Source organism: Heptranchias perlo, chromosome 3, assembly GCF_035084215.1.
Source record: "Heptranchias perlo isolate sHepPer1 chromosome 3, sHepPer1.hap1, whole genome shotgun sequence".
Classification (NCBI taxonomy): domain Eukaryota; kingdom Metazoa; phylum Chordata; class Chondrichthyes; order Hexanchiformes; family Hexanchidae; genus Heptranchias; species Heptranchias perlo.
The window spans coordinates 25,741,432-25,756,966 of NC_090327.1; the positions used below are offsets into that span (position 1 = coordinate 25,741,432).

Genomic DNA, 15,535 nt, shown 5'->3' on the forward strand with positions numbered 1-15,535 from the left:
TCGCCCTCTTGCGTGTATTTTGCGCTCTCTTCTCCTAGAAGGGGAGAAAGTACAGAGGTGTGAGTGAGTGAGGATGAAGTGGTCAGCCGATGAATGCATTGGTTTGGGTGAGGCTGACCATGAGGAGGTGCATCAGAGGGTGAATATAATACAGAGACATCACAATGGATCAGGATTGGGGTGAGTGGCAGTGGTGGGGACACAAATGGGGAGTTGAGGAAGTGCTCAGGAAGTGAAGATAAGTTGAGGATGAGGCTCAAGTGGGTGTGAGGAGTGATGTGATGGAGTAGTCTTGGCAGTGCAGAATGAGTTGCGGGGGGTGAGTGGGGGTTTGCGCAACACAGAATGCAGGAGAATAATTAAGTGTACTCACTTTTGCTAACCTAGTTAGGTCATTGAAACGCTTCCTGAACTGGACCCAAGTGCGGGATATGTTGCTGCTGCTGGTGACCTCCTCTCCCACCTCGAGCCAGGCCTTCTTGGTGGCAGAGGCAGGGCGCTTCCTCCTGTCGGCCGGGTAAAATAGATCCATTTCCTCCTCATCCCGGCCGGCAGCACCTGAAGTGAGGCCTCACTGAATCTTGGAGCAGCCGTGCCCCTGTGCTGCTCCGTTGGGTCTTCTTGCTCTTTGCTCCAGCAAAATCCATTGCAGCAATGGCCCTTTAAAATCCAGACACTCCAGCTGACAGCCTGTTTTGCAGATGCACAGTCCACCCACTGCACAGCTTTCGAACAGCAAGCCCGGAAACAAGATTAATGGCCTCCAATTAAGACGCGATCGCATGGGAACGGTAAGTTTTCATTATTCGCATTTGCCGTGCGCCCTTTGACCCCCACTGCTGCCATCCCGCTGCCATATTAAAATCGTGCCCTATGAATTCATATCCCACCATAGCAAGTTGTGAAGTCTGGTAATTCATGGGCTAGCACCGTAAAATTATGAATTGTGGTAAAAACCCAATTGGTTCATTAATGTCTTTCACGGACCATCACACATGACTCCAATCCCCACTCTGTGGTTCACTCTTAATAGCCTCAGAAGTGACCTGGTGTAACTCGCCACTTATTTCTCACCTCCTGACTCCCCAAAGCCTTTCCACCATCTACAAGGCACAAGTCAGGAGTGTGATAGAATACTCTCCACTTGCCTGGATGAGTGATGCTCCAACAACACTCAAGAAGCTTGACACCATCCAGGATAAAGCAGCCCGCTTGATTGGCACCCCATCACCATCCTAAACATTCACTCACTCCACCACCGGCGCACTGTGGCTGCAGTGTGTACCATCGACAAGATGCAGTGCAGCAACTCTCCAAGGCTTCTTCGACAACACCTCCCAAACCCGCGACCTCTACCACCTAGAAGAACAAGGGCAGCAGGTTCGTGGGAACACCACCACCTGCACCTTCCCCTCCAAGCCACACACCATCCTGACTTGGAAATATATCGCTGTTCCTTCATCGTCGTCAAAATCTTGGAACTCCCTACCTAACAGCAATGTGGGAGAACCTTCAACTCATGGACTTCAGCGGTTCAAGAAGGCAGCTCACCACCACCTTCTCAAGGGCAATTAGGGGTGGGCAATAAATGCCGGCCTTGCCAGCGACGCCCACATCCCTGAATGAATTTTAAAAATACAGTCACGAAGAAGGCCTACTCAGAGGAGCTAAGATTGGGCAACAAATGTGGCCTTGGCAACACTGCCCCTATCCTGAGAATAAATACAAAAAAAGATTGAATAGAATATTGTGGTCAGCAGGGAATTATGACATATTTGTCACTTATGAGGCTGAACATAAGTCATTTGTGGATTTTTATTTATGACAAACTCAGGTGAAAGCTCAAGGCTCAAATTGCAGGGGCCACTAATAATGAGAAGAGCAGGAGAGAACAAGGTAAATTAAGAAGTAATTTTTAGTTGGCACCAAGCGTGGCTTTTAAAAAGCTTAGAATGTGAAAGATAGGAACAATGAGGGAGGTAAGCAGTTCACAAGAAGTCCTGAGAAAGAATGATTTAGAGTAGGACACAGTGTAATTATTGATTTTAACACAGGATGCTGGAAGGAGAAAGAATATATAAGAGAACTTGGAGCTAAAAGAACAATCAGATGAAAACCTTTTCCTTGTATCATGTCAAGAAATGTGATAGAGATGTTCAAAAAATCTCCCATATATAGGATATAAGTATGAGAGAAAGATATTTCACTGCTAATTATGGTGTACCTTTTAAGTGAGCACAACAAAGAGTAAGGAATATGCATTTTCTAAATGGCGAGAAGCTAGGAACTGTGGATGAGCAGAGAGATTCAGGGGTCCAAGTACAGAAATCACTAAAAGCTAATGGACAGCAGCAAAAAATAATTAAAAAGGTTAATGGAATGTTGGCCTTTATCTCAAGAGGGCTAGAATACAAAGGGGTGGAAGTTATGATACAGCTGTACAGAGCTCTGGTTAGGCCCCATCTGGAGTGCTGCATTCAGTACTGGGCACCGTACCTCAGGAAGGTTATATTGGCCTTGGAGGGGTTTCACCGGAGATTCACCAGAATTAAAGCAGAGCTAAAAGGGTTAAATTATGAGGACAGGTTGCATAGACTAGGCTTGTATTCCCTTGAATGTAGAAGATTAAGGGGTGATCTAGTTGAAGTGTTTAAGATGATTAAAGGATTTGATAGGGTAGATAGAGAGAAACTATTTCCTCTAGTGGGAGAGTCCAGAACAAGGGGGCATAACCTTAAAATTAGAGCTAGGCTGTTCAGGGGTGATATCAGAAAGCAAAGGGTAGTGGAAATCTGGAACTCTCTCACCCAAAAAGCTATTGAGGGTAGGTCAATTGAAAATTTCAAAAATGAGATTGATAGATTTTTGTTAAGCAAGGATATCATGGGTTACGAAACCAAGGCGGGTAGATGAAGTTAAGATACAGATCAGCCATGATCGAATTGAATGGCAGAACAGGCTCGAGAGGCAGAATGGCCGACTCCTGAACAATTGAACCTCTTCTCCATACATTTATTTGACTAGTTTTCGTTATATTATTTATTCTGTGCTCCACATTGCAAGATCACAATATAACTATGGATGACGAAGGCCATTCAGCCCATTTTAATTCATCCATCCAGAAGCATCCTACAGTTTCCCATTGCTGTATTAAAACTATGCTTCTTATTAACTGAACCTGTAAATAAAGAGAAAATGATCACTAATAATGAATTGTAAACAATTTTACAACACCAAGTTATAGTCCAGCAATTTTATTTTAAATTCACAAGCTTTCGGAGGCTTCCTCCTTCGTCAGGTGAACGATGTGAAAATGAAATCCTCGAAATGAAATCGCATTTATAATTCACAGAACAATGCTTGGTGAGTACAGACAGTTTTTTCAACTGCCCGTTGCCAAGGCAATCAGTGTGCAGACAGACAGGTGTTACCTGCCAGGTCTCACAGAATATACAAATCACCAAAAAAAAACAACAAACAAAAATAAACAGAGATAGAGAGGTAGAAACATAGAAAAGACAGCAACTGACCCGTTATATTAAAAACAGATAACATTTGTTCGCTGGTGGGGTAACGTGTAGCGTGACATGAACCCAAGATCCCGGTTGAGGCCGTCCTCATGGGTGCGGAACTTGGCTATCAATTTCTGCTCGACGATTTTGCGTTGTCGTGTGTCTCGAAGGCTGCCTTGGAGTACGCTTACCCGAAGGTCGGTGGATGAATGTCCATGACTGCTGAAGTGTTCCCCGACTGGGAGGGAACCCTCCTGTTTGGCGATTGTTGCGCGGTGTCCGTTCATCCGTTGTCGCAGCGTCTGCATGGTCTCGCCAATGTACCATGCTCTGGGGCATCCTTTCCTGCAACGTATGAGGTAGACAACGTTGGCCGAGTCACAGGAGTATGAACCATGCACCTGGTGGGTGGTGTCCTCTCGTGTGATGGTGGTATCTGTGTCGATGATCTGGCATGTCTTGCAGAGGTTACCGTGGCAGGGTTGTGTGGTGTCGTGGACGCTGTTCTCTTGAAAGCTAGGTAATTTGCTGCGAACGATGGTCTGTTTGAGGTTGGGTGGCTGTTTAAAGGTGAGTAGTGGAGGTGTGGGGATGGCCATAGCGAGGTATTTGTCCTCATTGATGACATGTTGAAGGCTGCGGAGAACATGGCGTAGTTTCTCCGCTCCGGGGAAGTACTGGACGACAAAGGGTACTCTGTTGGTTGCATCCCGTGTTAGTCTCCTGAGGAGGTCTATGCGATTTTTTGCTGTTGCCCGTCGGAACTGTCGATCGACGAGTCGAGCGTCATATCCCGTTCTTACTAGGGCGTCTTTCAGCGTCTGTAGGTGTCCATCGCATTCCTCCTCGTCTGAGCAGACCCTGTGTATTCGCAGGGCCTGTCCATAGGGGATGGCCTCTTTGACGTGGTTAGGGTGGAAGCTGGAAAAGTGGAGCATCGTGAGGTTGTCCGTGGGCTTGCGGTAGAGTGAGGTGCTGAGGTGCCCGTCTTTGATGGAGATTCGTGTGTCCAAGAAAGAAACTGATTCTGAGGAGTAGTCCATGGTGAGCTTGATGGTGGGATGGAACTTGTTGATGTTATCGTGTAGTCTCTTTAGTGATTCCTTGCCGTGGGTCCATAGGAAGAAAATGTCGTCGATGTATCTGGTGTATAGTGTTGGTTGGAGGTCTTGTGCAGTGAAGAAGTCCTGCTCGAACTTGTGCATGAAAATGTTGGCGTATTGGGGTGCGAATTTGGTCCCCATGGCTGTTCCGTGTGTTTGGGTAAAGAACTGGTTATCGAAGGTGAAGACATTGTGATCCAGGATGAAGCGGATGAGTTGTAGGATGGCGTCCGGAGATTGGCTGTTGTTGGTGTTGAGTATTGATGCTGTCGCAGCGATGCCGTCATCGTGGGGGATACTGGTGTATAGTGCCGAGACGTCCATCGTGGTGAGAAGTGTTCCTGGTTCAACTGGTCCGTGGGTACTGAGTTTTTGTAGGAAGTCTGTAGTGTCGCGACAGAAGCTGGGGGTTCCCTGTACGATGGGTTTCAGGATGCCCTCGATGTATCCAGAGAGGTTCTCACACAGGGTTCCATTGCCTGATACGATAGGACGTCCGGGTGTGTTGGCTTTGTGTATCTTTGGGAGGCAGTAGAAGTCTCCCACGCGGGGAGTACGTGGGATGAGAGTGCGTAGGATGCTTTGAAGGTCTGGATCGAAGGTCTTGATCAGTTTGTTGAGCTGGTGGGTGTGTTCTTTGGTCGGGTCTGCGGGTAACCGTCTGTAGTGTTCCTGGTTGTCCAGTTGTCGGTATGCTTCTTTGCAATAGTCCGTTCTGTTCTGTATGACTATGGCTCCTCCTTTGTCCGCTGGTTTGATGACGATGTTGCGGTTGGTCTTGAGAGCGTTGATGGCGTTGCGTTGTGCTCGGGTGACATTCTGAACTGTCTTCTGAGTGCGCCTGATGAATCTGGCATTGACGCATTTCCTGACAGCTTGAGCATACATGTCCAGCTGAGTGCAGCGACCCTCCGGAGGAGTCCAGTTTGACTCTTTCCTCTTCGGTTGCTGTACCGCGGATCCCTCTGTCTGCTGTTCCGGATCGTCGATTGTCTCATTGGGTTCGCTGCTGAAATCTTGGGGTTTGTGGTAGTTTGTGGGGTTTGTGGAACACTTCAGCAGTCATGGACATTCATCCACCGACCTTCGGGTAAGCGTACTCCAAGGCGGCCTTCGAGACACACGACAACGCAAAATCGTCGAGCAGAAATTGATAGCCAAGATCCGCACCCATGAGGACGGCCTCAACCGGGATCTTGGGTTCATGTCACACTACACGTTACCCCACCAGCGAACAAATGTTATCTGTTTTTAATATAACGGGTCAGTTGCTGTCTTTTCTATGTTTCTACCTCTCTATCTCTGTTTTTTTTTGTTTGTTGTTTTTTTTTGGTGATTTGTATATTCTGTGAGACCTTGCAGGTAACACCTGTCTGTCTGCACACTGATTGCCTTGGCAACGGGCAGTTGAAAAAACTGTCTGGACTCACCAAGCATTGTTCTGTGAATTATAAATGCGATTTCATTTCGAGGATTTCATTTTCACATCGTTCACCTGACGAAGGAGGAAGCCTCCGAAAGCTTGTGAATTTAAAATAAAATTGCTGGACTATAACTTGGTGTTGTAAAATTGTTTACAATTGTCAACCCCAGTCCATCACCGGCATCTCCACATCATGACTAATAATGAAGATGGAAAAGATTTCAGGAGCACCAATCATGCTTTTTCAGCGTCGGTGCTACTCAAGTCCAGACAAGTCTTAAGCACTAAATTCCAGTAATAAATGGAACCACCATGAGACATCCATAAACTGCGATTATAAACCACATCATTGGTTCAATTCCAAGTGAGTGGAGATTCAAAATGGCAGGTTTCAATGGAGGGAAAATGTGCTATTAGAATAAAGAAACTCATATGAGATATTCTTCATTTCTAAAAAATACACAGTGGTAGATACACAAAAGCACTCCACTCACATTTACTTCTCCTTTACTGGTATTTAATAAGATGACAGCAGACCAATGTCTTTTGTGGGTCTATTTTCCTCTAGTTGCTGTGTGAGTGAAACAGCTGCTGCCAGTATAAAATGTTCTCTTATACATCACATTCGATACTTGTACTAAATCTTTGGTCACTTTGGCCTCTGGAGAGAAATATATCCTTGCTGCATTAGTTTTAAGGAAGAAAAATGTTTCTCTTAAAGGGGAGGATGTTATGGTCATTAAGATGAGAGATGTTGCACCAAGTATCAGCAACGCGCGTACCGTGCCAAGTGTATCATGGTTAAGATACAGGGTTAAAAGCTCTCTCTGCACTTCCCTAACAAACTACCTCCACAACACCCTCAGAAGGCCAATTCCTATTGATTAATGTGATATGTATTATTTCCATATACGTCACAGCTAGCCTTGAGGATTCCCTGAATGGGATTATCAATAAAAGAAGAAAGAGTGCTCTGCTCACTATGCATAGCAACATTATGAATTCATTTATGGACATTTCCTCTGGTTAGGATTTCTAAAGAAATCTTAAATGCATTCTTTTGGAATGCATTTATGATTTTGCAATAAATATTAACCAAAAGACATCTCCATTTACAATGCCACTAGACATAGTAACCAGAGCAATTCTTCTTACCATTAGTGTTATGGAGCATTTTATCCTGTAGATTCATATTCAGTAAGACAACAATCCCCTATCATCATCAGCCCCATGGTGCTCTATAAGTTTTAAATCCCCCCAATGGTAAAGTATTGTAGCCCTGTTTTATTGGAATTTATTGTTATTGGGAAAAAAAGCCTACTGAATTCAGTACCTTCCACGAATCCACCCAATGTAAAGTCAAGAGATATGGCAGTGACCTACAAGACTACAGCTGAAGCAACACTGGAAAGTGTCTGGAAATAAAAAACTGGAATTTTTATAGCACCTTCCATATCCTCAAGATGTCCCCAGATGCTTCAGAGCCAATGAATTACTTATGAAGCGTAGTCACTGTTGTTACATAGGCAAACACGGTAGCCAATTTACACACAGCAAAGGCCCACAAACAGATAAGTAACCACAAACAGCAAATAAGATAAATGAGAAGTTAACCTGTTTTGGTGGTGTTGATTGAGGGATGTATTTGATCAGGATACCAGAGCTCCCTGCTCGTCTTCAAAAGAGTACCATAAGATCTAAAAAAGCAAATGGGACCTCGGTTCAATGTCTCAACTAAAAGGCAGCACCTCTGACAATGCAGCACTCCCTCAGTATTACACTGAAGTATCGCCCTAGATAATGGCCAGAAATTGCTCCAAGTGGCGAACCAGCAGTTACCAGCCAATCATTAGATTTAAATTCACCCACTAAGTTATCACGTTCTTTTTGGCGGCAACTTCCTTGAATTGCGAGTTCACATAACATCAGTGTTTTTTCCCGGGCTGTGTGAGTGGTGAAAGGATCCCTGAGCCCCTCAATCAACCAGCTTGAAGCAAGCCATGCAGTGATTCACAAACTGCGCAAACTAAAAACCCGGAGGGGACTGATAAGGTATTATAAAATGATATAGAGAAAGTGAAATGAAGAGAGGATAAGATTAAGAGACAAAAGGAAAAAGTAAAACAAAAATTAATATTTTAATTTAATTTTTTTTAAATGACTGAGAACTATTAAAATCAGAAGTAATGAGACTCCACATTTTTAAAAGTTAGTTTTTAGTGCCAGGGAGATTGTTTGGTAGTCATTAAGACTTACCATGCTGTGAAAACTGTTTAGACCTAAAAAATTGAGCGTACTTGTTTTGTGGCAAGATTAGTCCATTTCCAGCTGGGCAGCAGAGCAAGTTGGCACTGGTCTGTTGATTTCATTGATCGCAGCCAGCGATATCTCTTTTTGGAGAAGCTTTCATGTTGCCAGTGACCAGGAAGAGCAAGTGCTGGATTTCCGCCTTTAACTGTGCACGTGCGGTCACTGGAGCTTGCTCTTCGATAATGGTGCCCAATCACCATCATTTTAAAAGCAATTTCTAGGCTATTGTGCTCAAACCAGGAGTGAGACTTGAACCAACAACATTCTTACTCAAAGGCAAATACAAGTATTTTCTTTCCAGTACCTCCCCAAATGGCTATTTTTCATATGGAACCCAGTGAGTGATTGTAGACTTTGCTCCATGGAGAGCTTCACAGCCAAAGATCCTATTCACATCCGTTGCCCTCATGTGCATTCAGCAGGAGTCAATGGATAAGAATTAGAAGTAGGGGATGTGCTAACTTAATCTACCCTGCCTAGCCTGTCAATACTATATTGCTCTAACTATTGCCTGATAGAGATCAGTTGTCTCAGCATAGGTCATAGTTAGAACTTATGATTTTCCTAGCCTATATAACGTATTATGATGTGTATTGGCCTATTTATCCATCACAAGAACTCCAGCAAATCTTCTGCTCTCGCCTTACCCTGCTATTTTTCTTGGATTTCTTGGATTTTTTTCCCCTCCCCCAGGTTATGACTGTGGGTGGCACAGATTAGCATACATATGAATTTAACCCACTCATGAATTTTTATAGAGGGTTAGACTCAAATATTAAGCCTTTCTTGATTAGTCACATATGCAATTCAACTGTGGTAAAAATAAAATAGCTACCTAATAAAAATTAACTCCACTGTCAAAACAGTTCTTCTTCACTGCCTTAAATGCTTAATTCATGATAATAATTAACAGGAATTCAAGTCATTTTCGTTCAGTAGATTTATGTGTCAACGTTGTTTTGAAACAAATGTCTTCATTCTTTCTGCTTTATTTATTGATTTTTATTGAGAAACCTAGGCAGAAAGTCCAAGGCCCATCGTTCAGGCCACAGCCAAGGCTGAAAGGGTAGAAGAGATGATGAGGTAAATCAGGAAATAGTGATAGCTGAGATCAAACATGTGTTTTAATAGCCTGTAGATTTTAAAAGGAAGGAACAGCTTAGGAAGGCTAAGAGCACCACAGTTTTCCGGTTTGGTAAAGAAAGACCTGGCGTTAGGAGATAGAATCACAGAATCCCCCAGCATCAACATCCTAGGATTCACCATTGACCAACTGGAGTATTGTGTCCAATTCTGGGCACTACACTTTAGGAAGGATGTGAAGGCCTTAGAGAGGATGCAGAAAAGATTTACTAGAATGGTTCCAGGGATGAGGGACTTCACTTAGGTGGATAAACTGAAGAAGCTGGGGTTGTTCTCCTTAGAGCAGAGAAGCTTAAGAGGAGATTTGAAAGAAGTGTTCAAAATCATGAAGGGTTTAGATAAAGTAAATAAAGAGAAACTGCTCCCATTGGCAGAAGGGCCGCGAACCAGAAGACACAGATTTAAGGCGATTGGCAAAAGAACCAAAGGCGACATGAGGAAAAACATTTTTACGCAGCGAGTAGTTATGATCTGCAATGCGTTGCCTGAAAGGGTGGTGGAAACAGATTCAATCGTGGCTTTCAAAAAGGAATTGGATAAATACTTGAAGGGGAAAAAATTTGCAGGGCTACAGGGAAAGAGAGGGGGGATGGGACTAACTGGATTGCTCTTACAAAGAGCCGGCACTGGCTCAATGGGCCGAATGGCCTCCTTCTGTGCTGTAACCAGTCTATGATTCTATGATTTTAAGACCAGAAGCTCAACTGAACCAACCATATAAATGCCATGGCTATTAGAGCAGGCTGGGAATTCTGCGGCGAGTGGCTCACCTCCTGACTCCCCAAAGCCTCTCCACCACCTCCACCACCTACCAAATCTGCAACCTCCACCACCTAGAAAGACAAGGGCACAGCAGGTGCAAGGAAACACCATCCCCTCTTAGTTCCCCTCCAAGTCGAACACTATTCTGACATGGACCTACATCGCTGATCCTTCACTGTCGTTGGGTCAAAATCCTCAAACTCCCTACCTAACAGCACTGTAGGAATACCATCACCACATGGACTGTGGTGGTTCAAGAAGAAAGGCTCACCATCCACCTTCTCAGGGCAACTAGGAATGAACAATATATGCCGGCCTTGCCAGCGAAGCCCACATCCTGAGAATTATTAATAAAAATTTTAAAAATAGAATATAATTAAATGATTGCTAATAATTCAATATCAATTTCTTTCTATGAAGATACCTTGATATTTTAAGGTTCTTTATTACATCAGGTTAACCTCCATTCTCACACAGATCCATTGGAAACATTGGAAACGTCACAGATTGTCTCACTTGTCAGTCTCTCCTTCTCTTTCAGATCTCCATTACCTCTTCCCCTTCATATTTCCTGTTGCCTTCATCTTTACTTAAAAGGTATCTATTCTCCCTCTCCAATTCCTCGTTGTGAATGTTTCAGCTCTATTTCAAGTTGGTCTTGTTAGGTTTCAGCTCTCATTCACATCAAAATAAACACTAATATTACAGTAATAAATCCACACAAATACCAAGAACAGCTTTATTATTGTAACACTAACTCTCTCGAATTCGAGTGGCTTCCCCACTCTCACTGCCCTGGGTCATGCCTGTTACATGAGGGACCAGATGTGCTGCATGTGGAACTCATGACCCAAAACCAATCACCATCTTAGGATAAGAAGGGAGAAAAAGCAGAGAAAAATGAAAACAAAAGAGAGCAATATAAGAGTTTTTCTTGTAAAATTGCTGATTTTCATTCTGTCTAAAAACAAAACCCATGCCTTTAAGGCGTAAGCTCAGAGATTCATGGTGAATAAAAGTATTTTATTCTTTTAGGTTCAGCACTTTGTAATGGACAATAAAATAACGTTTCACTAACTGGCCTCACAAACAGACATCATGGGGTAAATTTTAACATACCGGCGGGAACTCAGAAGTGGGGAAATATTTTGTGTGCGTTGGCTCCAGCGATCACGACTGAACTGAAGGTCCTTAATGTGACTTCCGGGTTTTGTGTCTCCAAGCTGTGCAGCGGGCGTACTGCGCATCTGAATGACGTGCTGGGAACTGGGGTATTTAAAGGGACATTGCAACCATGGATTTTGAGAGAGTAAGGAGGAATTTGAAGAAATAGAGCAACAAAGGAGTAAGTCAGCATCCTGGTTTAATGAATCTTCGCTTGAGTTGCTATTGGCCGGTGTGAGGAGCAGGAGGGACATACTGGGTAATAGGAGGAAGTGCCCGGCCTCTGCAACCAAGAAGGTCTGGCTCAAGGTGGCAGAGGAGGTGAGCAGCAGGAGCACCATCGCGAAGATGTGGGTGCAGTGCAGTAAGTGCTTTAATGACCTAACCAGGTCAGGAAAAGTGAGTACAGTCACTGATTCACCTACATCCTGTGGTGTATGTTACCTCCCCCTCTCACTCTGTTTTGTCAAGTCTACTCCATCACATCACTCCTCACACCCACTTAAGTCTCATTATCAACTTACCTTCATTTTCTGTGCACTTCCTCACCGCTCCAGTTGTGAACCGACCACGCGCACTCACCCCAAACCTGATGCAATGTGATCAATCTGTCTGATAGTCAACCTCTGATGCATCTCTTTCATTGGCAGCCTCACCCAAATCAATGCATCCATCACCCTCACTCACTCACACGTCTGTTCTTTCTCCCCTTGTAGGAGAAGAGAGTGCAAAATGCAAGGGAGAGGAGTCAGACTGGAGGGGGACCACCACAAATAGTGGCCCTGACAGAGGAAATGGCCTTTGAGCTCAGCTGCATGGTGGAATGCCTGGCAGTCAGAGATGCCGAGACTGGCACCCCACAAGCATCAATGCCTTCGAGGATGCACCGTCACATCATATCCAGCCATGCACCACTGCAGATACCCACACTTCTATGGGTCCTGTTACGCAGACAGTTGGGTTGTCACTTGGTGATTCACCACTCACAAGTGAGCATGAGCAGACACTGGTGGCAGGGGGAGCTGTGGAGAGTCAAAATCGGGGGGCCCGCACTCCTTTCCAAGCTCTGCTCAGCTGCACACAGATGCTGAATCCTGGGGGCCATCGTTGAAATTGAGAATGATAGAGGTGCAACTGCACCTTTGCGAGGTACTGGAAGACGTGCCATAGTGGAAAGGCTGGAGGAGTCCACTTCCAGCGTTAGTGGACTGATGGTGCAGGTAAGTGCGGGAATGCCTGCGATGGAGAGAATGGCAGCCTCCATTGAGCTTCACGCACGGCTCACAAATGAGTCCATTCAGGCCCTGACAATGGCCACGCGGACTTAGAATGCCAACTTTTCTGCCGCCTTAAACAAGCGGACTGATACTTTAGCCGTGGCCTTAGAAAGCGTCACAGATGTGCTCCAAGCTGTTGTCCAGCAGTGTGATAGGAGCGATGTGGCCATGGTCCTGGAGAGGGATGATGGCGAAAGGGGAGGTGGAAGTGGGGACTGCACTCAATGCGCTCCCACGTCTCAGCTGTTGGCCACCCTCCAACCAGTACCTGCAATGCTGCCTCCTCTCCCAATGTCCGAGTCTGCTCCTGCACAGGTGCTGGTGGAGCAGTCTTTGGTGGGGTCTTCACGGTGTAGGCCAAGAGCATCCCGGCAGTCAGTGCATGGACCCGAGCAACCTGCCACTAGCTCTGCTGAAGGCACAGGGGATGCACCACGTAGAAGCGATAGGAAGAGGAAGGTTAAGGTTTTGTAATCACCAAGGGTATGCACAAGTGTACCTGACGAAATGTCATATTTTTCATTTATATTTGTTTCTTCTTACATGCATATTAAATGTTATAATTGTCACCACCACTGCCTCGTCTTGTCCGTTCTTGTGTCCCTTTTGTGAAAGAACCTTTTCATGTGCTTCATCATGAACGCCAAGACTTGATGCTTCCCACTTGGGTGTGTTTACAATGAGGGTAGGTGTGTTTGAAGGACTGTTTTGTGCAACCTGGGGCGGCGGGGGTGGGGGGAGGGATGTTGCTCGTGTTGGTGGTTGTTCCAGGCAGCCTGAGTAGTTCACTATCTTCAGTTTGCAGATCTCCTTATGAGAACCTATTAGATATGAGTGGCAGATGTGGATGCTTCATGAGCGCATTTGAGGTCCTCCACCTGTAACCCCCTCCGTTGAGTGATGTTGTCCAGGACGCAACACACAGCGATTATTCTACACACCCTCGCTGGTGAGAACTGAATGATTCCCCAGTTCGATCCATGCACCTGAAGCACATCTTGAGCATTCCTATGGCTTGTTCAATGACAGACCTGGTCATGATATGACTGTCGTTGTACTGCTGCTGTGCTTCGTTGGTGGGGTTTCTCATAGGTGTCATGAGCCGTGTTTGCTGGGGGTATCCCTTGTCTCCAAGGAGCCAGCTCTTAAGCCTGTCTTGTGCATGAAAGAGGGCCGGGATGTTGGACTCGAGCAAACTGAAGGAATCATGGCAGCTGCCAGGGAATTTGGCACACATCTGCAGAAACCTCTTCCAGAGGTCGCAAACCAGCTGCACATTGATGGAGTGATATGCCTTTTGGTCGACGAACAGTCCTGGCTCATGTGCAGGTCCTCGGATTGCTATGTGTGTACAATCAATTGTGACCTGTACCCGTGGGAAGCCAGCCAGAGAGTTGAAACCCACTGCCCTCTCAGTCTGGCTGATGTCGTCGCAAGGGAAGTTGACGTAGTCGAGTACCCTGGCAAACAGGCCTTCCGTCACCTTTCGTATACATTTATGTTCAGTCGACTGAGAGGTCCTGGTGATATCACTGGTGGCACCCTGGAAGGATCCGGAGGTGAAGAAATTGAGGGCAGTGGTTACTTTAACTGCGACGGGCAATGCATGGCCACCAGACCCAGCCGGGAACAGCTCTGCATGAAGAAGCATGCAGATTTCTGCGAGCACCTAGCGACTCAATCTCAGCCTGCGTAGGCACTGCTCCTCAGAGAGTTCCAAGAAGCTCAGCCTCTGCCTGTAGGCCCTCTCATGTGGGTAGTGCCTCCTGCAACCTTGGCCCCTCCATTGGTCCCCTTTCTGCTCTTCTGCAGGTCCTTGTGACGCACCTTTGTCTTGTGCAGCTGCAACTCCCTGAACTGCAGACCATGCCTTCTGCGGATGGTGATGTACCTCCTCCTCAGATGTACACATAGCAATCCATTGCGCCCCCCCATCCTGATGCTCTCAGTTTGAGGGGGTCCAAAATGTAGGTAAATATGTCTGAACACAAGAATTTTGATTGTGAACAAAGAAATCTCAGTCTAAACCCAAAGAACTTTCAGCCAAAGGTTTGTCTGAGAGAACTGAGTGCCCAGCTGCAAAAACTCACCTTTTCTTCACGTGTCAATCACTGGATTAAAGGTCCGAATGAGGGTCGGCTGCAACTCGCCTCTGTTTCCATGGTGTGTTTCAGAGGCCACGGGAGACACGTTCAGGGGAAGTTAAAATGGTTTGTGTAAGTCAATACACAAAAAGTTAACAGCATTAAGTAATTAAATACCTCAATTGGCCCTTTAAATATCGGCCCACCTTCTGGGTTTTAGAAGCACGCACGCATCCAAACACGTCTGGGTCAAACCTGGAAGTAGGCGGGTTGGAGCTGGGGTGTGGTCCCACTCTGAAAACAGATTTTTACTACCCACCTTGGGCGCTCTTGGGCGCTAAAGTTTACCCCCATTTGTTAAAAGCTTCAAACAATTCATGCTTTCTTTAAAATAAAACACTTTCCAAAAGAAGTTGTTAACCCTTTGCTTGCTATGTGATAAAAATATTACTGGATTTAATAGCTAAATTAAAGCAATTTGTGTTAACTTAACCCTATTCTATCAAATATTTGGCAATGAGTATTCTGGGTATACTTTATTACACTTTTAATGTGGTTCTGAGTCTGTTTCAATTTGGACAACAAATGACATCAAGGTTAATACAAATTTGTGTTTAGTGTCACATCCTGATGCAGGTCCTATTTGTACTGTGGGTGTGACTCCATCAACAGGAGGGATGAGAAAATCTCCTTCATCAGACCTCTGGTAGTGATTTGTCGCAGCAAGTACTTGCTTTCATTCAGATTTATTTAGAAA

At 45.2% G+C, this 15,535-nt stretch overlaps 1 protein-coding gene across 1 annotated transcript; it reads right to left on the reverse strand.

The window, feature by feature from the left end:
• Nucleotides 1-13,622: 13,622 nt before the first annotated feature.
• LOC137308001 (putative nuclease HARBI1) lies at nucleotides 13,623-14,345 on the reverse strand. Its single transcript, XM_067976971.1, has one exon. It carries the CDS (start codon nucleotides 14,343-14,345, stop codon nucleotides 13,623-13,625), a length of 723 nt encoding a protein of 240 aa, XP_067833072.1.
• Nucleotides 14,346-15,535: the final 1,190 nt, after the last annotated feature.